This window comes from Lycium ferocissimum, chromosome 7, assembly GCF_029784015.1.
Source record: "Lycium ferocissimum isolate CSIRO_LF1 chromosome 7, AGI_CSIRO_Lferr_CH_V1, whole genome shotgun sequence".
NCBI classification, from domain to species: Eukaryota; Viridiplantae; Streptophyta; class Magnoliopsida; order Solanales; family Solanaceae; genus Lycium; species Lycium ferocissimum.
The window spans coordinates 56748505-56769371 of record NC_081348.1 but is presented as its reverse complement, the minus strand read 5'-3'; the positions used below and the strand labels follow the sequence as shown (position 1 = coordinate 56769371).

The 20867-nt window shown below is 32.0% G+C and overlaps 2 protein-coding genes across 3 annotated transcripts; one reads left to right on the top strand and one right to left on the bottom strand.

Moving 5' to 3' along the window:
• The first annotated feature begins 4853 nt into the window (after positions 1-4853).
• Positions 4854-8753, top strand: LOC132065735 (uncharacterized protein At3g17950-like). Its single transcript, XM_059459258.1, has 3 exons — positions 4854-5301; positions 5517-5663; positions 8032-8753. Exons 1-3 carry the CDS (start codon positions 5290-5292, stop codon positions 8554-8556), a joined length of 684 nt encoding a protein of 227 aa, XP_059315241.1. The 5' UTR covers positions 4854-5289; the 3' UTR covers positions 8557-8753.
• Positions 8754-15904: 7151 nt separating this feature from the next.
• LOC132065734 (putative E3 ubiquitin-protein ligase XBAT31) lies at positions 15905-19658 on the bottom strand. Of its 2 annotated transcripts, XM_059459256.1 has the most exons (8): positions 19462-19658; positions 19028-19087; positions 18849-18920; positions 18635-18756; positions 18247-18387; positions 17925-18032; positions 17392-17650; positions 15905-16901 (listed from the first exon to the last, which is right to left on the bottom strand). In XM_059459256.1, exons 1-8 carry the CDS (start codon positions 19639-19641, stop codon positions 16503-16505), a joined length of 1341 nt encoding a protein of 446 aa, XP_059315239.1. In that variant the 5' UTR covers positions 19642-19658; the 3' UTR covers positions 15905-16502. The 2 variants fall into 2 exon arrangements, with proteins under 2 accessions (XP_059315239.1, XP_059315240.1); XM_059459257.1 differs by lacking the exon at positions 18849-18920.
• Between the last annotated feature and the right edge of the window lie 1209 nt (positions 19659-20867).

Sequence of the window (20867 nt, the reverse complement as noted above, 5' to 3'; positions counted from 1 at the left end):
GACCAGCGATTTGAGGGGCAAAAATTAAAGACCACCCAAGATAGGATACGGGGAAGGACCCTCTATTTCTCTCTTTCGGTAAAAAGAAACAAAAGAAGATAACACTTGGAAGTGATCTAGTTACTAATGTTTTCAAAAGCATTTTCGGGATGAGTCCTAGGGCGAGTCCCGGGACGGAGCGTACCAAAAATGCTCCGACGCGCAAATGAAGGGCGTAAATCTATAGGGCGTACGCCCTGCAATTTTGGGCGTAAGTCTCGGGCATAAAATCATAAGTCCTGAGCGTAAAAGTGTACACCCCGGGCGTTAAATATAATTTTTTATTTTTTATTTTTTTAAAATTATTTTTCTACATATTAAGATTTTTATTATTGGTGTAGTGATCTTTATACTTCATGTTATTATGTTGTAGAGAGTTTTCCTAAAATATAAATAAAGAAAGCAGCTCGCATGAAAATAACACTATCATGAATAGCTTTTTTAGATGATTATGTCTGAAAGTGATAGGATAGGTATTTCATAGCACTCTATTCCTAAAGCAACTTTATCCATTTTTTCTCATTTATTTTATACTTGTTGCCCTTCTCCTGCTTTGAAATCTATTAATAAAAAATAGTGCAAATATTAGTTGAAATAATAGATGTGGAGATTGATGATGAAGTGGATGAAGATTCCATTTTAAAGATTATCTAGGCTATTGTCATTTTTGCGTTGTTACCTTTCTCAAATAATAATTGTAATATTTTTTTATATATATTAGTGGTGATGTATTTGAATTTATTCGCATAATTTTAATGAAAATTTTATTTTTGCTTATTTTTTTAGTAATAAAATTATAAAATTGAAGATACATGAGACATATGCCCTGTAGATCCATGAGACTTACGCACCGTGTCTCGAGACTTACGCTTCGCCCCGTGATTCATAAAATGCCTCGCCTCGCGCTCCCGCCTCTTAAAACATTGCTAGCTACTTCTTGAGGTAATCAATTATATAGGGATCTAGTAGTTCAATTGGTTGGCTACCTGAACTTTCGCCTTGTTGGTGAGGATTCGAATCCCCACATTGTAATCCCCTCCCCATTTTCCTTTCCCCTACCCCTTATGTAATAAAAAAAAATATATATCTTTAAAAAAAAAAAAGTTAATCAATTACAACTTTGACCAAAGCAGGGAGATGTAGTAATGGGCCTATGGGCCTTCTTTTCAATGTCTGGACCTTCTTGTCTATTATGTTATTAGTTGGGTTAAAAGTTAAAGTAAGGACCCTATCATGTGGGCCCTAAATTGAAGATGGGCCAGAAAAGGACCAAAGGCCCTTATGAACTTGAAGACTTTTTTGTACATCCCCTGTTGTCATTGGTATACACCCAAGGAAAAAATAGCAATCATTTCCACCCTATATTGGATTCTCTAACATCACCATCAATGGAGCCATGGAACTATCTTAAACTATTAGGAAGATTAACCCACACATCTTTTTTGTCTTGATTCCCCTACCTGACCTGACTGCAGATTTTTTTTTCCACTCTTTTGATTTAGGATTCTTATTTATATAATCATCTGATAACCGTACTCACAAAGTCGATTAATTTAGATTCGTGTTGTATACAAGCTTTTTTCATTTTGGAGCTCGAATTTGGGACTTTAGATTAAAGGTAGAGGAATGTTATCTATCCCGCCACACTTTTTGGCGATCTTCTTTTGATTTGGGATTTCTTTTTGTATAACTATTTAGTATTCCGTAGGCCCTAGTCTTCTACTTAGTTAATTGGGTATGGAATTTTTCCGCATTAATTATATTTTTATAAAAACATATGTATATTTACTGAAGGATTTAGGTTATATGTACTGATCATATAGATTTTTTTTATATTATCAGTTAATTTTAACCTGCAATAGCAGGTTAATTACTATTTCTATCAAATTAATATTTATAAAAATAAACTTGCAATTATTTAATAAATGGCATGATTGTGAAAAATAAATCAAACCCATTAGCGCATAGAACTTAAACCCTTAACTTAAATATAACCCTTTTTAAAGTTGTTCAATTATTTAGGATTTTATTTACTAGTCCTACTAGTATGGAGTACCCTCCAATGCAAAGTGTACCTGAAGCTAATCATGAAGTGGTAGGACAAGCTTTCTATGTCATGTCCCTCGTGCATACTGGAAAGGAATTTAAGTCCAAGCCAGCTTGAATTAGTAAAGCTACAAAATTTCATCTTGAGAATAAGACTGCACAAGTATTTTATAGGAAGTAAAAAAAATAGAGGATTATTTCCAATAAGTGTTTGTTCTACAATTTTGTCTATTATTTCAACTTTAAATTTGAAATAGAAATTTTGTAGTTTGAAAAATAAGATTTGATTAGTATTTTAAGTTTTTACTCACAAAACATCCAAAAAAAAAAAAAAGAAGAATAAGAAGATCAAATGAAATTCATGCCCAAACACAAATATACCCTCATCTAACTTCAACTCTATTTTTTTTTGTCAAACTTCAACATAAATATGCCCAAATGCTTAAGGGAGAGCTCATATCTGAAGCCCAAGCATGAAAAGTCTTACTCCTACTATTTTAATTTATTTGTCATAATTTGATTTGGCAAAAAAATTAATAAAGAAAGCAGACTTTTGAAATTTGTGATTTTAAATACATCATAGCGTTTTCGTGACTATAAAACTTTTAAAACTTATGGCCTTAAACATATCATAGCATTTGTGAGGCTATAAACTTTTGAAATTTGGTATTAAACATGTCATAAAATTTGTTGACTATAAAAACTTCTCATTAAGAAAACATAGGAATGTGTAAATTTTTTTCAGAATGGGCTAGTAACAAAATATTGTCAAATTAAACCAAGTGAACCTGAAGTAGTAATCAAAAAGAAGAAATAACTGAGTTTAACCTTAAAACATAGAGAGTATACAATAATTTTTAACTATAATGTTACCTAAAGATAACTATAGGTGCTCATAATGAATAAGTTAGTACCTGAAAATATATAAAATTAGCAACCTCATATAATATATTAAATACACGGAAAAGGGTAAAAAAAAAAATAACCCTAACATATGGTAAATGCCTCACAAATATCCTCTTTCGATTTTTAATTTGGTCTAAAAATACTTTCAACATTTGTATTTATCTCAAAAATGCCCTCAAACTAACTGATCTAAACCTGATTCTAATTCGCGACATGTATTACTTAATTTAAAATTTAAACACACCAGCCCATTGTTCGCCACTTATCTTTCTCATCCTTTTTAAAGTAAACCACAAATAGATATATACATTATTATAGTTGTTTCCTCCAATAATGAGCGCTGTTAAAAGTACCTCAAAATTCACTGATGATTTTCTTAGGCTCATTTGACAATGTCTTGATAGTATAATTAACTTCCTTTTGCTTCCATATGTTCCAACAAAGACAAATAATCCGGTGATTAGAGAAAGTATCTATAAATAATACTACCTTAATTATCAGGAAGACAACTTTTCATTAACTAACTCCAACTAATATTGGGTTGCATATCCATGTCAAAATGTATAGCGATTTAGACAATTTAGCAAATGGTTGTTACCTCCTTTATCTATAGCTAAAGCTGATGACCTTGATAAGTTTAGCCTACAATTCTAAAATTATATCTGAAGTTGTATTCACTCGCAAAGGAAAATTTAGTATCTATTTATTGTAAATACTCTTCATCATAAGTAAGAAGGTCGAAACAAGTGAAAAAAATTGTGTCTATTCATTTTATGACGATAGCTTCAAGATTTTCAGGTCCACACCGTTCCAATATCTTTAATTTTCACACCATAAGTTTCTTGAGCTAAATATTAGACATGTAAAATGAAATGGTGAACATCAATTAATGGTAATGGAAATGATTTTTTCTTGAAAAAAAATGCTTATAAAATTGATTAAACCAAATTAAAATATATATCATAAAGGACAGAAATAGTTGAATTACAATCTTTTGTATTAGTTATAATTAGTTTTAAAAAAATGTCACAAAAAAAGGTAAGTATAATAATATCATAAATCACAAAGGAAGTAAGTATTACGACACCAAAATTGAGTAAGTATAATAATATCATAAATCACAAAGGAAGTAAGTATTACGACACCAAAATTGAGTATTACGAAACCAAATTTGAGGGAAGGTTTATGTAACTAACCCTTTTTTTTTTTTTTTTTGGTTATATTGACTTTGTGAATAAACTAGTACAACTTAAGTGACTTTATTGATGCAAAATAAACATAAATGACTTTAATGAATAATTTGTAATAGTTGGGTGAGCATATAAGTTATTTGCTCGAGGGTATTAGTAAGTCATTTTCCACACTATTAGAAATAAAAGTTTTTCTCACAGACATTTAGTGGAAAATTTGTGCTATAACACGATTTTCTCACTTCATTCACGTGAGCAATCTCTTGGGAAAACGCGTGAGTGGAAACGAGGTTAAATTGAAGCTACGAGAAACTTCTTAATTTTTTTAGTGTGAAAAAACTACTTATTTGATTTTTTAAATAGACATTCAGTAGGAAATAATCACGGAACATATTTCAGTGGGAGAATAGTGATTATTTAGTAGTGCCATACGTTAGGATTTTTTTAATCCTTTTCCGTATATTAAAACACATTAAATATAAAAAAGTTACCTGTTTATTGTTTATAAATTAAATAAAAAAATAATTCCTATACAAAGCAAAGCATCTCTACTACTATATGAATTGTTAATTCTACGGGCTCAACTGCCGAAAAGAAAAAAAGGAAAAGAAAATGGGGTCATCTGACAATGACAGTCTAAGTCTTGAAAACTTTAGCTACTTTGAGGAAAGGCAAATGTCATAGCATTTGCTACTTCCAATTCTAAAAAGGACAACCTCTTCATCAGTTTACGGTCTTTTTGTTGGTTTGCTTTATCACCTTTATCGACACATTATAATTATTCTATGTCCCTATATTCACCATCAACACAATAAAAAAGCAAACCAAGAAAATTAAAAACCATTCTTTTGACTACATCCTACTTGTTCTTATTCTAACTAGACTAGAAATAGCAAAGCCATTTTTTTGCTTATCATCTTTGTTCCTCTTCTTCTTCTTGAAATGACTGCTAAAACTTTCATTCTTTTGTCTGATATCTCAGGTTAATAAAGAGATTAATTTAAGGTGACCCTTATTGTCATTTCACTTGAGGAGTGATAAAATTTCAATCTTTGTCAAATATCAGTTAAAACCCAAAGGCTATATGCAACAGTGCTAATTTTTGGTCATGGCGCAACAGGTATTCTTTTTTTGTCCCATTGTTATTGTTTTGGAATTTAACCATATGGGGTTGTGTTTTCTTGCTTAGAATTTGAAGAGAGACTATAGTCTAGTCCCTTCATCACATTGTAGAATATTGTCCTTTGGCTTTTTGGTCTGATTCTTGAACTTATAGATGGAAATCTTACTACTGTTTTTTAATATTTTGGATTGTCGATTGATTTGATGGAGCAGGAAGAAGGATGGCCTTTGGGATTGCAGCCATTAAATTTGAGAATAGGTTTGGGTAATAGAAGCAGAGATGGATCAACTTCATTCAACACTTCACTTAGTGACTCTCTTACTTCCTCCACAGATTCTTCCTCAGATTTGGACACTGAGGTACATTCTATTCCATAACTGTTTTTCTTTTCCTCCCCCAAAATTTGACGTGGCGATTTCTGTTAGTCTAACTTCAGTTGGACTTCTCTACAACAGTCGTTGGATTCCATAGCAACGTTTCACTATAGTAGCCAAGTTTTATTTGGAACTGACTTCATATTATATGTTCTCTATAATAGCATCTCGCTATATTAGCCAAATAATATTAAGACAAACGACGCCGTTATAAAGAGGTTTGACTGTATATATTGATAATGTTAGCCAAATAATATTAAGACAAACGACGCCGTTATAAAGAGGTTTGACTGTATATATTGATAATGTAAAAGAATTGTTATGCTATTAGGTTATGTACAAGATGCTCCCTCCGTTCCATAATAAGTGTCACCTTAATTAGCGAAAAACACGCTTATTAAGAAATCAATAATGTTATGTGAAGTTTACCAAATTGCCCCTATGTAATAAAAATAAATTACCTTTCCTCTTGATTAAAGCATGCATAAGTAGTAAACCTTTTGACATTGGAATCCAACAATACCAAGTTACCATGTGACTTTTCCAATCATCACTTAGATGTTACTTTAACTTGTCTTTTTGTCTAAGGGTAAATTAGAAAAAACTAGCCAATTTATGTCTTGGTTTCCTAAGGTGACACTTATTATGGGATAGTTTCTTTTTTACTAAGGTGACACTTATTATGAGACGGAGGGAGTAATTGTTAACTTGCTGTCCATAAAAAAGTGAGATTAGTAACATGAAAAATAAGATAGGTTAATTACCTACTATAGGTAGGATCAAATTATTCACTGTGATTGGGTAAATAAGTTAGATTCTCCTTGCCAATTGCGCTATAAAATGTTAATAATTGGTCAAAAAGCTACAGCAGCATATGTCTTGCTTTACCTTTACTGATATTCCAATAATTTTGTTTTAAGTTTTTGCTAAGATGTACAAACATTCCTTATTACCATTATATTCATGAGTAGTTCCATATTTGATTTGTATGCAAAACTTGTTTATTTATAACTGAGACTAGTAAAAATAAAGTTTGAGTTAAGAGTATTATGTGATATTGTATATTTGGGATAATGATGAAAGAATAGGTGAAAATGTGAAAAAGAATGTAATAAATTGAAGTAGTTTAATTTAACTTTATTAAAACGAGTTAGAATCAAAAGTAGATTGAACAAGATGTGAAAGAAAAAGACACATCAAGACTTGTTATTTATTAAATTGTAGTACTTGGTTTAGCCTCCAAATCATATGATGCACCTGGATATTTTTCAAACTTTATTAGTAATAGTTTCATGCATGTATCCTGTGAAGTATTTTTGTGAGTGCTGTCAATGTCACACTATGATCAATGTAAGTTGGGACCATAACGTTAATTTAAAGCTGTCACTTATGTCCCTTTAGTACATTGACATTTGAACCACAATTATCAGGTCTGTGTAACATGTTTCAACTTTAAATCATCTTCTTGTCCTAGGTTCTTCAATGGTCCTTCTTTAATTGTTCTGCTTGTATTTGTTTCAATCCAAATAAACCTTAATGTTGCAGCAGTGCTAAATGAAATTTAACAACTTTCATTGTGTCATAACACTCATTAGACCTGGTTTATTTCTAGACTAATTAATTGAAGACACATAAACCAATCTTTTGAGTTTATTCAGCACGGTGGCGTATGCTAGTGATGTCGGTCCATAGTCACAATTCGACTTATAAATGAGATTGAGTGTGAGACCGGTGGTTTTGAGGCGTTACGTTCTATACCAAATTGGGTATTTTCTTTGTACTCCCTCTGTTCCAATTTATGTAGTAAGATTTGAATCGGCACGTAGTTTGAAAAAGAGTTGAAGACTTTTGAAACTTGTGTCGGCCTGTTGCATATATATGTATTGTTTCTAACAAAAATAATATTTACGTATATAAGAAAGCCTTTTACAGAGTAATGTCGGATGACGCCCCTTATTAAGAGTGTATGTGCTGCTGATTCAGAACCTGCTGGCTCCAAAACCAGGAGTAGCTCCACAGGCACTTTTGTCAAAATCTCAAGTACACTAGATTGAAAATAATCATTTATAGAAAATTACTTAATCTCCAATTATGGCTACTTGAAATTTCTAAATTATTTTAAAAAGGGGCTTTCTTCATTTTTGGCCCATCAGCCAAAATTAATTACAGGGACTGCCAATATACAAAACATATACATTGATTATGTCTATGACACGTATATTATATGTATATCTGTGTATACGAATATCTATATTATATGTATATTCTTACTTAATATACATTCATATACATTTATCGTCTATTATTTTTTAGAGCGGTCCAAAAAGGTATTAAATGTGTTTGGAATTTGCAGTCCACAGGGTCTTTTTTCCATGATAGGAGCACAACACTTGGAAGTCTTATTGGTATTAACAGCATAATTAATCTCTCAAGAAGATCAACAAGGGGAATTAGACCAAATGGTGTAATGACAGAGGTCCAAAGAAACAACTACAGGTCTAAAACAACAGCATGGTGTTTCTCTTTGTGTCCAAGAAACAGCACAGATGCTAAGAATGTAATGATGATAAGGAACAGTGACAGTAATGCTCCATCACTTGGTCATTTTCTTGCAGTTGAAAGAAGAGCTGCTAATGAACATAATAGAAGAAGCCACCACCATAGTCCTTTGATATATGGACCTGATGAATTTGCTATGGCATTGCCTAATAGAGACCAGAATTCATTGTTTGCCAATGGCCAAATTGCTCCACCTCAGTTGAGTCCATGGTCATCAGGTTCTGATGATATTGAAAATAGACAGAGGGCCAACAGAGAGTTAGATCAGGATGCACATGGACAAGGTGCTCCACTTTTGTTTCCATGCATGTGTGGATGATATCTTATAGAGTTTGAGGCTTTGGTACAACTTGAGGCTTTGGTACAACTCTGTGTATTACCTGATTCTTGTTTCTAATTTGGTTTTCTTGATTCGAGGACTAAAGCAGCATATTTTTGGACCTCCTTGTGATTTACTTGATCGTCAAGGAGAGTTAATAGCAGTTCTGATTGATCACGATGGTCAACTTCTTTTGATTATTCCTTGTTTTCTTCAATTAAAGAGACATGTTGCAGAAACTGTTGGTAAGGATTAGTTTACTTCTTAGTAGGTCTAGGCCCTTCTTTTTAAATTAAGGCCTTTAAATTTTACTTTTCGTATTTGAAATGGGCTCCGAATATCGTACGAAATTTTTAAAAAAATGCAAGAAGTATTATTTTTTTTTTTTTTTAAATCAATGTGTGGATGATTGAACAAACCGCCTACTACGCTATGAGCTTAATGGGCTTGCTACGTACATCTGCCTCACATTATATCTTATCCACCTATGTTGCAGGCATACTTTTAGAGCTCTCAAAAATGTTGCCTTACCATGTTGGACGGAACCAAACCTTGGCACGTCGAGCTTAATGGGCTTGCTACGTTTTGAAAGTCTGTGTTGGATCACGAGTCGACATCCGAGATTGCTCAATCCTAATTTCTCTGGATTTTGTCATTCATTATATTTATGAAGAGGCTGTTCCATTTTCCTCACCCTCTTTGCCGCTTCTTGATAGAGCTACAAGTAAACATTCAAAACCATATAAATCAAGAGTATAATTTCTACCTGTCTTGTTACTTCCTAGTTTTGATGGATGAAGTGTTGTACGTATATGGTTCTTTAAAAATTTCACAACAATTTAAATGTTGATTAGTGGTTTAATAAACCTATGTATCTTTTTTTTTTAAAATATAGAAAATGTTATTTTATATCAATTGTAAGCACATTATATTGTTTCATGAAAGATACATTCATTGACATATAACATCTTGTGAAAGATATGGGTACTCGTGATCAGTGTATTCATTGAGGTATTAATATAAGATTAAGTGACCGATTATATGAAGTTGCTGTATTTTACTTCAGAAATAGAGAAATTCTTCCAAACCTTACAAGACTTATGGTTATTTGGTAAAATAAGATCCAAGTCATTTTTTTGTTTACTTTACTTCAAGAGTGGAGGATGGAAAGAAAGGATCTACTGATAATTAAATCTTACTCCCTCCTGGCTATAATAAGTGATATTTTGGCCTTTTTCCTTTTACAAAATCAAAAAGGTATTAATTATTTCTTTCAATTTATCCTTATTTAGATTAATGAGTTTTATATAATCAAAAAACCATATTAAATGTGTACTATTTAATTAAGCGTAATTCAGTAAAAATACATATTTTTTTAGTTTGCATAAATTTTAAAAGTAAGCCACATGAGAAATAGTTCTATAGTATTTTCTGGTTTGTCAGATCAAAGGCCACATATTATGGACCGGAGGGAGTACACTATAGAAAGTAGGGTCCTCACTTTAGTTTGCATAAATTTTAGAATGAATTAATGGTCGGGATATAATGCATCCTTCACATTTTAAATGGAACAGTGAACCCCTTAAATGTAAATCAACGGTAAAAAATATTCTGGTCATTGAGTGAATGTTCAAAATGTCAAAAACAACGGACTATTATACGTTTTCCTCAAAATTGAAAAAAGTTACATAAAATACCCAATAATATTTTACCTGAACGATTAAATTTCATCTATTTGTCGTAATATGATGGGGTAAGAAAACAATACCTCAGTCATCCATTGCATGAAATTGAAACATTATTTAATTAAACTTTCAATTGGCTTTCAAAATTTTGAAATATCGTACCATATATAAACTATATTAACTCGAAATTGTTATTCTTTATTTTGAAAATAGGTAAGTACCATTTTAGAAATAATTAGACATTGAAATGTCATACCATAAACTATATTAAGGGTGTACTCTAGATATGCAAGTAACGAGGGATGGCATCATTTAGTGCCCTTGTAACGAGGGATTGCATCATTAGTCAGGCTACGCTAATGAATAAGATAATGCAACAATCTTTTTCTACGTATCTTCAGACAATGATCATATCACTGTTAACACAAAAGTCAACATTTTAATATTATCTATCAAAGTAAATTTAAATAGGCGTGTATAAGTAGATATTCCTAGCCTTAATTTGTGATAAGATTCTCTATCTGACACTAAATTATAGCAATAATGTAAAGAAAAGTCACAATTTGGACAACATAATATAGAGAATTGCCCTGTCGGAATCATTAGAACAGAATTTAAAGGTCTAAATGTGGTTCTATTATCATGATACATTCCCTTCTCTTTTGCAAATAAAGAGACATTTGAATTCGAATAAGTTATTTCACCAATTCCAGTACCAAACTGTCCACTTGGAAAGTTTTTTTGTTTTCTAAGTACTCTAATCCCAAGTAGGGCAAATTGCTCTTTCCTTTAATGGAAAATTTGTTTAAAAATCCAACATTAATGATTTACTTATGTGAAACATCGCCACCAAACTTTAATTTTATTTGCCCTTTTTAACCCTCATCCTTTTTTTTTTGTTTCTCTATTTTCTTTTTCACCATTAAATATAAGAGTATATACTTTGGAACGCCCCAAAAATGTTAAATCTTTATCTGGGTTAATTATGACCCTTATAAACAGATTAAGGTGTTAGCAAATGTCACAAAATGAAGGTGGTATAATTGGAAAGATGAGAATCGATGCTTTGAATGTCACGCCGCCAAATTAGTGTGGGATGTGGTTGACACCCAACCTGTACTATTTGTCGAGTAAATCTTGAATTACCTACCTGAAGATCTGAGCAAAACATAATATTCAATTAGCCACTGATAAAGTCTTCAAATTTAATAATTTGAAAGGTGAACAGTAAATCAACGCTAAAATATTTTAAAGCTAAAATTAAATTCACTAGCAAGTCATGAGCCTCGAACTAATGTCTGAGTATATAAGTCTACGAGGCATTCCTCGAAAATAATAATACTATTTGAAGATAATATAAGTTTGAAAAGAACCACTATCACTGGGATAAGATCTAAGGGAGCCTGTCACAAAACCGCTACTGATCTTCTTTCTCCAAAATCTCTGTGAATCTCATTATATTGATCTTTCAATACATGTAATGAGGTTTTCTTCCAATTAATTGTCTTGTGAAGAGGAAAGAGATGATCTTTCATTTGTTTAAAAAAATTCAGAATTAATTTGAAATTTTATTAGCTCGCGAGTAGTAAGGAATGGGAAGATTCTGAAAAAACGAATATGACATTTTTATTATGAGATGATATTTTCATTTGGACATCCAAACTTTTATCGCACGGTGCTTTTTTCGATTATTTGTCCAAAATGTTCTTTTTAACTTTTTCTATATAAAAAACAACTATTATCCATGGACGAATTTTGAGAACATTTTGTCAGAAAGACTTAACAATTGGTTATCAAATGAACCTTTTGGTTGAAGATGAATAAAAATGAAAAAGTTGACCAAAAAAAAAAGATGAACCAAGCCAAAAAGAAAAATCAACTATTCTGAATAGGACTTTTATATTGTCAACTTGGACATTTCAATCTGAGGGCTCTCTTAATTTATTTATTTTTTTGACATTTTATCATTTGTGTGGCTCTTAAAATTTGATTAGTCACCACTATCAAATTTGTGACTCTCTTAATTTATTTTTATTTTTTTTGACATTTTATCACTTGTGTGGCTCTTAAAATTTGATTAGTCACCAGTATCAAATTTGTGACTAAGGAGACACTTAAGAGATGCAACTCAGGTGTTTGCCCTAGATTTTTAAGTATAATTAATTAGGTCAGGAGTGTAAAGGTTTATTTTCTTGGTCATTTTTCTTGTCGTATATTGTACGTCTTTTTAATTACAAAATTTCATGTGAATTTTCAACCGTTTTGATGGGATTGGAACTTTCAGAAAATATCTTTACTCATTTATTAGTTTATTATTACAACATGACATGCGTATCAATTTAAAATTGAAAAGCCTAAAAGCCCGGCCCGGATAATTAGATTAGTATTTGTCCCATATGCTTGGTTGTTATGATTACCTCTACAATTTCAAATTCGTTTTGAGTTGGGAAATTTAAGTTTTTTTGTTCTTGAAATGTCCACAAAATTATGATGCTGGTTCTTGTTATATTTAGTTAAGTATTAATTTTTAATTAGTTGCAGTGTGTAATTTTAATTGCTCAACTGGTTGATCTTCATAAATTAAATGAATTATTGGTTGTCAAATCATTTCATTGCCCATGAGTTATGTAGAATCTACATTGTACTCTGTATTTGAGGGTTATATAATTTAAAAAATTATTTAAATATAATATATTTTTTATGTAAAAGGATTAAACACGCATTTTTTAATTAATTCAAAGTCCACAAGCACTAACATAAAAATTTATTAATGAGGGATTAAAAGTACAATTATCCCTTTTTTAAGTTTTAAAACTTTGAAGGTAGATGACAGCAAATACTTGCAACATAGGTTCAAAAGTTTCAACTATTATGAAAGGATGTTTGTGGTAAATTGTCAGTAACATCATTCATCTTTAATTGGATTTATTTTGGGTTTGATAAGTCGTCTTTATGAGGGAATAAATTTTTTATACAAATCTAAAGTCGACTCCAATATTATCCCTTGATTGGTTAATTTTTCAAATACCAAACAAATCAATTGCGTCGAGGAGGTTTTTAAATTTATAAACCAAACCAAACCAATAGTCGGGTTTTTTCAACTTGATTTTCTCGGGTTATGCGGTTTTTTCGGGTTTTTCGGGTTTTTTTCCAAAAAAGTCTTCACACAAAACATATGACTTTTACTTTAAATATTTCTTTGAAAATTCCTCATTTAAGATACAACTATGACATGCGTATCAGGTTTAAAATTGAAAAATAACACAAAATGTGAGATGGGTGATGACATCGTATTAAAATATTCAACAAAAAATAATAAAATCGGTTGAAATAAGTATTGCTAATTAATAAGCCATAAAGAAAATGACTTTAATCTAAATATTAAGTTATGATAAAATAAGTACGGCTAATAAGTATTAATTACATGACAAAGAAAAATTGAGCTATGTATTTTATGCTCTAAACCAATTATGCAAAACTAAAGAATAGATATCCAACATATAATAAGTGTTAGAATTGAATTTATTTTGTTAGATTAGTGTTGAGTTGGTTATTGATTTAAAACTTATTTGAGTTATTAACATATATGGGATATAAAACTTATCGCAGATTCAAATTCTAAGTTCAAGCTTAAAATAATATGATAAAAGACAAAAAGCTATGAAAAATTTAAGAAATATTTACAAATTACATTACAAATAAATATTCTTATGTATAAAATATTTTTAAAATCGAATACACGTAAATTAGGTTTGGTTCGGTTTGATATTAAACCAAATATAAACCAATTATGGTCATTTTTTTTTAACACCAAACCAAGTCAAACCAAACCAGAGGGAATTTACCAAAAGTATACCCCTAATAAATACCGTAACACCAGAGGGAAACCAAAAGAAAGTTCCACCTATTATATGACTACTTTGACCAATTCTTTTTATTTTATATATAGTTGAGAGAAGGACTCAATTGAAAACAAATTATCATGACGGTATGAAAAGTCAAATATGTGAGTTGCCATTCAAATTGAAACAATTTGGACATTGGCCTATCTCTTTGAAACGGAGAGTTGAGCTCGTTTAGTGGTGATTTTTAAGTTAGAACATGTATCAACGTATCATAGGATGAACAACAACTACTACATTATTTAGAATATTTGTAACTTTTACGATATTATTGTCCAGGCTTTCTTGCAGGCTGCGGCAGACCAAACAACAAAGTCAATAGCACAACGCTCCTTGTTAAAATAAAAGGAACAAGAAGACTTCTTTTTTCACGAAGGTAATGTTCAGGTTAATTTGTGCATATAATTATTTCTTAAAAAAATTTGTTACCTGTCGTTAACATAAATAATAAGTAATTCGCTCGTCAAATATTAAACATATGAAAAGAAATCATTTAGTAATTTTGCTTTTGTCGAAACTTGAAGATGAGATCCTCGTGGTTTTTTTTTACCTCATTAACCACTAGATTACATCCTTAAATACTACCAATAAACGATTTAGGTTGGTCTTATGACTCATCTTGACTAAATATATCTGCAATTTGGTTATATTCTTAGAAACGTTACTATGGAAATATGAAAGTCAAGTTCCAAAGTTCAAATACACAATCGGTGATTTGATTTCATTTTCAATAATCAACCAATTCCTCCCTATACACAAGAAGAAAGCTTAACTAAATTGGGACCCTCTTCCTGTTAGGTGCCCTTTCTTTACCAAACATTGTTACATCTACACCTAGCCCACAAATACTTATTCTCACTGCCCCCACAAACCCCACCCAATCTTAATATAATCAAACTCCACATGGCATCATCACAGTAAATCACAGTTTGATGGGCTCCATATTGGCTGTTCTTATCTAAATTAATGTCTAAATATCTCTTTGATAAGATGATAATTTTATTAATGTGGTGGGAAAAAATCCGGGTTACAAGTGGGAATTATTTCTCCATAATGTGATCACACATATTATCCGGGTTACAAGTGGGAATTGTTTCTCCATAATGTGATCACACATATTAGAAAGCATAGTTGAAATTGATAAATATTATTGGGGATAATGCGATTGACGGATATTTGCCAAGGTAAAAATATAATTTTAATTGAACGATTGTAAGACCAATTTTGTATATGAAAGTGAATGTTGTGCCGCTAAAATCCAAACATATCCATAAAATGATTATAACAAGAATTTGTATGCTAAGCAACTTGTGTGATCATACAAGATTAAGAAAACTACATTTGACTAAAGGGGCAAACAACGCAATAAAATGTGAGAGAATCGCTTGACGAGGTACAAAAGGAAATTATTTCTAAAGACCTACTATCTCTTAAAATCCATGCAAAAGGAGCCTAAAAAGGAATTAGTTTGTCATGTAATTATGTATATTTTAGGTCCATTGTTTGCTTAAATTCTTTTAGTCTCAATAAAGAATTATATGAAAATGCAGAGAACTTATAGTAGAAAAACTAATTGTTTATAATATTGGATTGATCAATACAGCCTTTAACAGTGAGAATTCATATAACAAGATCTCAATCTTACTTGGAATTGGGACAGTGTTTGTACATATTTGAACATACCAGGATGGTAGTGCAGAAATTATTTAAACCAAGAGGCAGTGGATTCACATGATCACTTTGACCAGCAAGAAAAAAGGCTTTTCGTCCTTGCAAGTTGCAACTTATCATATATTATTATACAATACAATCTTCTCAATAAAATAATTGAATACAAATGTAGTTCATTTCACACCTTTATTCCTCATAAACAACAATACAGTAGCTCATTTCACACCTTGACGCTGCTTTAATTTAAAGAAAGAGATAGGGTAAGGTGGGGTCTTCTTTCCTCATCACTTGCTTTCATTTTGACTCTTTCCCGATGCTTTTTCATCATACTGTAATCTTCACCATGGTGGGAGACAATGGAAGAATGTTGTGTTTTCACCCAATAAGGTAAAACACAAAAGAAAAAAAGGGGGTAAAATTGCAAAGAATTTTATCTATTCCAAAGTGACTACTACTAATAGGCCCTAATAAGAACCACCACCCTTTTTTCAAGAACAAGTAAACAAGATTTTACAGCAATGCTCTTTTTTTGTGACCCACACAAAATAATATAGTACTCATCTACCCAATCCTGCAAATCATTTTAACTTTGCTTATTTCCCAAATCTACAAAACATAGGGAAAGAGAAAGATCTATCTATATATACCATTTGAGAAGCATGACCCCACCAAGTCGGAAACTTTGCTATCAATCGAGGCTTAATGGCTTGTCAATCCATTCGTTATCAGCAGCAATCCTACCCGAGCCACGGCCAGTCATTTTTCCGAAAGAACTTACTGCTGATAACCCCTTAAAACTACTGCTGCCCTCGCTGAAGTTTCGTGATTTCCTGGACTTTCGAAGCTTTGAAGAGTGGAGATCACGGTCTGTTTCGTCATCCGTTGTGACCTTGATAACATTTAACTGTACAATGTTGCTTCTGCAGAACGGGCACACGGGTTCTGGTGGACTAGTCGTGGTCGGATTTGGCTTGTTATGGCAGCATAAGGCTAGCACACAATGTGCACACATCTGGTGCCCACAGTCCTGGACCTCAATCGTGCATAATTGATCAAAACATATACAACATACTTCCGTATCACTGACCTGCATTAGATAATCCCAAGTGAGACACTGACAAATCGTCAACTTGAAATGGTAGATTAACAAGAGAACTATTACAGTCAGACCTCCAGACCTCTCTGTAACATTTATCCACTATAACATTTCACTATAACAACCATATTTTCTGTGGAACCGATCTTTCATGTTATAATTATTATATTATATTTTCACTATAACAGCATTTCGCTAGAGTAGCCAAAAAATATTGGACCAAATGATGATTTTATAGAAAGGTTTGACTGTAGTAGGAATATCTCGATCGTGAAGTTAAAAATCGAGTCTTGGTAGCCTTTTGGAATAGGTATTATACTCTATTAACCTTAAATATCTTTGGACCTAAAATATCTTACACCTCACATCTATTCCACGCAAACGTCATTTAGGTTCCATGTCTAATAGTTCTTTATAAGCAGAGACAGATATATTTCAATAGTAGTTTATATGTTATCTGGTAAAGTTGGTGATGTATTACCTCAGAGATGTTGTCATCTATCCCTGCATCAGATTGGGCCGGGGAAGACAGACAGTAATCCGTCCCCTTTAGGATATTCTTTTCCCTCTCCTTATTAGCTTCCATTAAGGCACGTTCTAGTAAAGCTTTCGCCTCATCATTTAGCTGACTGATGAACTTCAACGGCGATGGCCACACAAGTGGCTCTGCTGACGAAGGATTCAACAAAGCCGCACATGCACCGTGGTGGTACCTTAAAGCAACCATGTATGGTATTCTCCTGCAACCATGATGACTAGATGAGGACTAGACACAGAATTATTCAGGAAGAACTTAGATTAACTATAATTTTTATAAGCAATAACATTCAATTTAAAAAAAAAAAAAAGAATTAACTTAAATAGCCGCTACCCAACAGCTTAAACTAAAAATAGTCGGAGGATGTAATATATGTTTAATTTATGTATATAATGTGTATAATCTATGTATACAGCTAGGAAAACTAAACAGTGAATCAGACCACTGTCTATGTAAAAATCCCAAAAAACACATACCCGGAGGCATCTCTATGTAGTCGATCTGCTCCCCAGGCCAACAATTCGCGGATGCAATCAAGAGAACCACCTCTTGCAGCCAAATGAAGTGGTGTACTACCAGGAAATCTGTAATTTTTTCAAAAAAGGGATAGCACAACTTCATAAGTATAAGATCCTATCAAATCCAAGCTAATTCAAAGAAGATGATATTGGCTAAAACAGTCCAAAGATATTCTTAACATGGTGCGATATTGGCCACAGGGCTTTCCCCAAAAGGCCTCACACCATTAAGTGTATCCAACACCTTATCAAGAAATGAATTTGTTGATAGAAAAATTACCCATATCCACCGGTTGAAGCGCAAACCAAAGCGCCATTGTCGAGTAAAATGTGAACACATTCAGGCCGTCTTTGACGGGCTGCTAAGTGCAAAGGTGTTGCTCCTTTTCCATCTCTAACATTCACAAAACGGGCATATCCCCTGCACAATTCACAATTCAGTCGATTAGATTAAAATAACCATCATCAACATACACACAAGAGTCAAGTTAGATTTCTCAAATGGTCACTCAACTAATAGTTTAGTTAATAACCAGAAAGTCGCTTTCTTTGTTTAAGGAAATTAGAATCAAGAAGAAAGGTGACTTTCTGAGATAGTAACTATTAGTTGAGTGACCATCTGAGAAATCAACTCTACAAGAGACTAAACAACTAGTGAATTTGCTTACCAAGATGCTGCAACATGTGATGTGCGAGCTGTGGATAGAATTGCTTTAAGAGATTCAAAGTGGCCATAATATGCAGCATAATGCAAACATGTCCTTCCATTAAGCGAATCAAACTTCAAAATCTGAAATTTAAAGAAATCCCAATTGACTAAATAAGCATTTGCAAGAAAACACAAAGGCCAATTTGAAATACAAAGAGACTTTTAAATCATACATTAGCTCCTGCTTCAATAAGCTTTTCAACACAAGAGATCTTCCCATGCATTGCTGCTAACATCAATGGAGTCTAAAATCACCAAAAATCAACAAACAAAAAAAAGAAGTTAAAAATCCAATATTTTTAAGCTTTTATCATTTAGAAACTCAAATTGGCTAAATATGCAAAAATTGTACCTGTTTATAGCGATTCAACAAATCCGGGTTGACAGATTGATTTAAGAGCATACACACAACCTGAAAAAAAAAATCAATTAAAACCCATGAATCAGATTCTATTGTAAACACCAAATTTCAAAAAGAAACTGAAAAACATAACATTTTCAAGAACCCCATTAATCAGAAACTAATGTAAACACCAAATTTCTTTTCAAAAACCATAAAAACAGAACATTTTCAAGAACCCCATTAATCAGAAACTACAATTTTTAAACATTTTCAAGAACCCCATTAATCAGAAACTACTTAAACACCAATTTTTTTTTAAAAAAAATGGCAAGAAAAACAGCACATTTTAAAGAACCCCATTAATCAGAAACTAGTATAAACACCAAATTTAAAAAAAAAAAAAAAAGGAAAAAAGAACATTTTCAAGAACCACACCCACACACCTCGATCTGGCCATTAGCAGCAGCAATATGAAGAGGAGATTGTCGATCATATACAGTAGAATGATGAATTAAAGATGGGTTTTTTTCTAAAACAAACTGTAATGTCTCCACATCCCCACACTGAACTGCACTAAATAACCCATGTTCATCACTTGTTCCACAGCTCAAATTTTGACCCATTTTACTCTTCTCCTTTAAGAGAGGCTACTCTTTTGCACCACCGTGTGAGAGTGGTGGTGGTAACAATGGGTAAGTGTCAGAGTTTACATATTTATGAAGCCTTGGAAGGAAGGAAGAAGAGAGGGGGTGTGTGTGTTGAAGTGAGAGAATGACAAAAGTAGTCCCTTAAGTATGCATTGATTAGTTTTGGTCCTTTAAGTTTTGGTAAAAGTTTAACACGTTTAATCTCCGTTAAATATTTTTGAAATTTTATTTGTCAGATTTGATCGAAACAAAAAATAGCAGGAACTCGCATTTACAAGTACAATTTTTGTAGTTATTGTTATCTTTTATTCATTTCTAGAGTCTGGTTTGAGGTATAATTTCCACTATCTTTATATCTTTTCACATTTACATGTACAATTTTTGGAGTTTCTATTATTTATTTATTTTACTTATTTCTAGAGTTCGGTTTGAGGTATAATTTTTGCTATTTTTATATCTTTTGTGTTTAGTGTAATTTTTTGTATTGAATATTTTATAATTTGATGGAATTTTCTTGGTGTTTATGTTTACTGTTCAGTCAAATCTAACAAATAGATTTTGGTAAATATTTGATGGGAACTAAGGGGTCGTTTGGTGTGAAGGATAAGTAAAAATAGTCCCGGAATAAAATTTTAGTGCATCCTTATCCCATGTTTGGTTGTAATAAAAATTTGAAATAACAAATCTCGGGATTGTAGCCTTATTTTATCCCACCTTAAGGGTAGAATAACTAATCTCGGGATTAGTCATCCCGGAATAAGTTGTTTCCCAACCAAACGAGCCCTAAAAGTGTTAAACTTTTGACAAATTGAGGGACCAAAACTGTTCAATATATACTTTTTAAGGGATTATTTTGAACCTATTCTCAAACTATTTTTATCACTTTCTCGTGTTGAAGTTTGGAGCTGCCCGAAACGGGGAGGGCAGGTGACCGGGTCTAAACAGAACCCGACACCGGGCTGGGAGTCAGATATTTGTTCGGGCAGATAATCCTACAGTACAAACACTTGTTTCAGCGACTTTTACTTTTACTTTTACTGTTTCTCATTGGTCTCAAAAAAATCTTCCCCCAAATGATAATCATCTCTGTAGTTAAATGATAAGTATACATATTACTAATAAATCACAATTAAATATAAAATGTATGTAAAATAGATGTATCATTCACTTAGGGTCGTGTAATTCATATATTAATTATGCAA

Excerpts from the sequence above, each read along its gene's own strand:
- LOC132065735 (XM_059459258.1), top strand. Across the intron at positions 5,664-8,031 it reads CCTCAGATTTGGACACTGAG|TCCACAGGGTCTTTTTTCCA; the intron begins GTACATTCTATT and ends TGGAATTTGCAG.
- LOC132065734 (XM_059459256.1), bottom strand. The coding sequence starts at position 19,641 with ATGGGTCAAAATTTGAGCTGTGGAACAAGTGATGAACATGGGTTATTT. Across the intron at positions 18,388-18,634 it reads TCACATGTTGCAGCATCTTG|GGGATATGCCCGTTTTGTGA; the intron begins GTAAGCAAATTC and ends TGAATTGTGCAG. Across the intron at positions 16,902-17,391 it reads TAGATGACAACATCTCTGAG|GTCAGTGATACGGAAGTATG; the intron begins GTAATACATCAC and ends TATCTAATGCAG.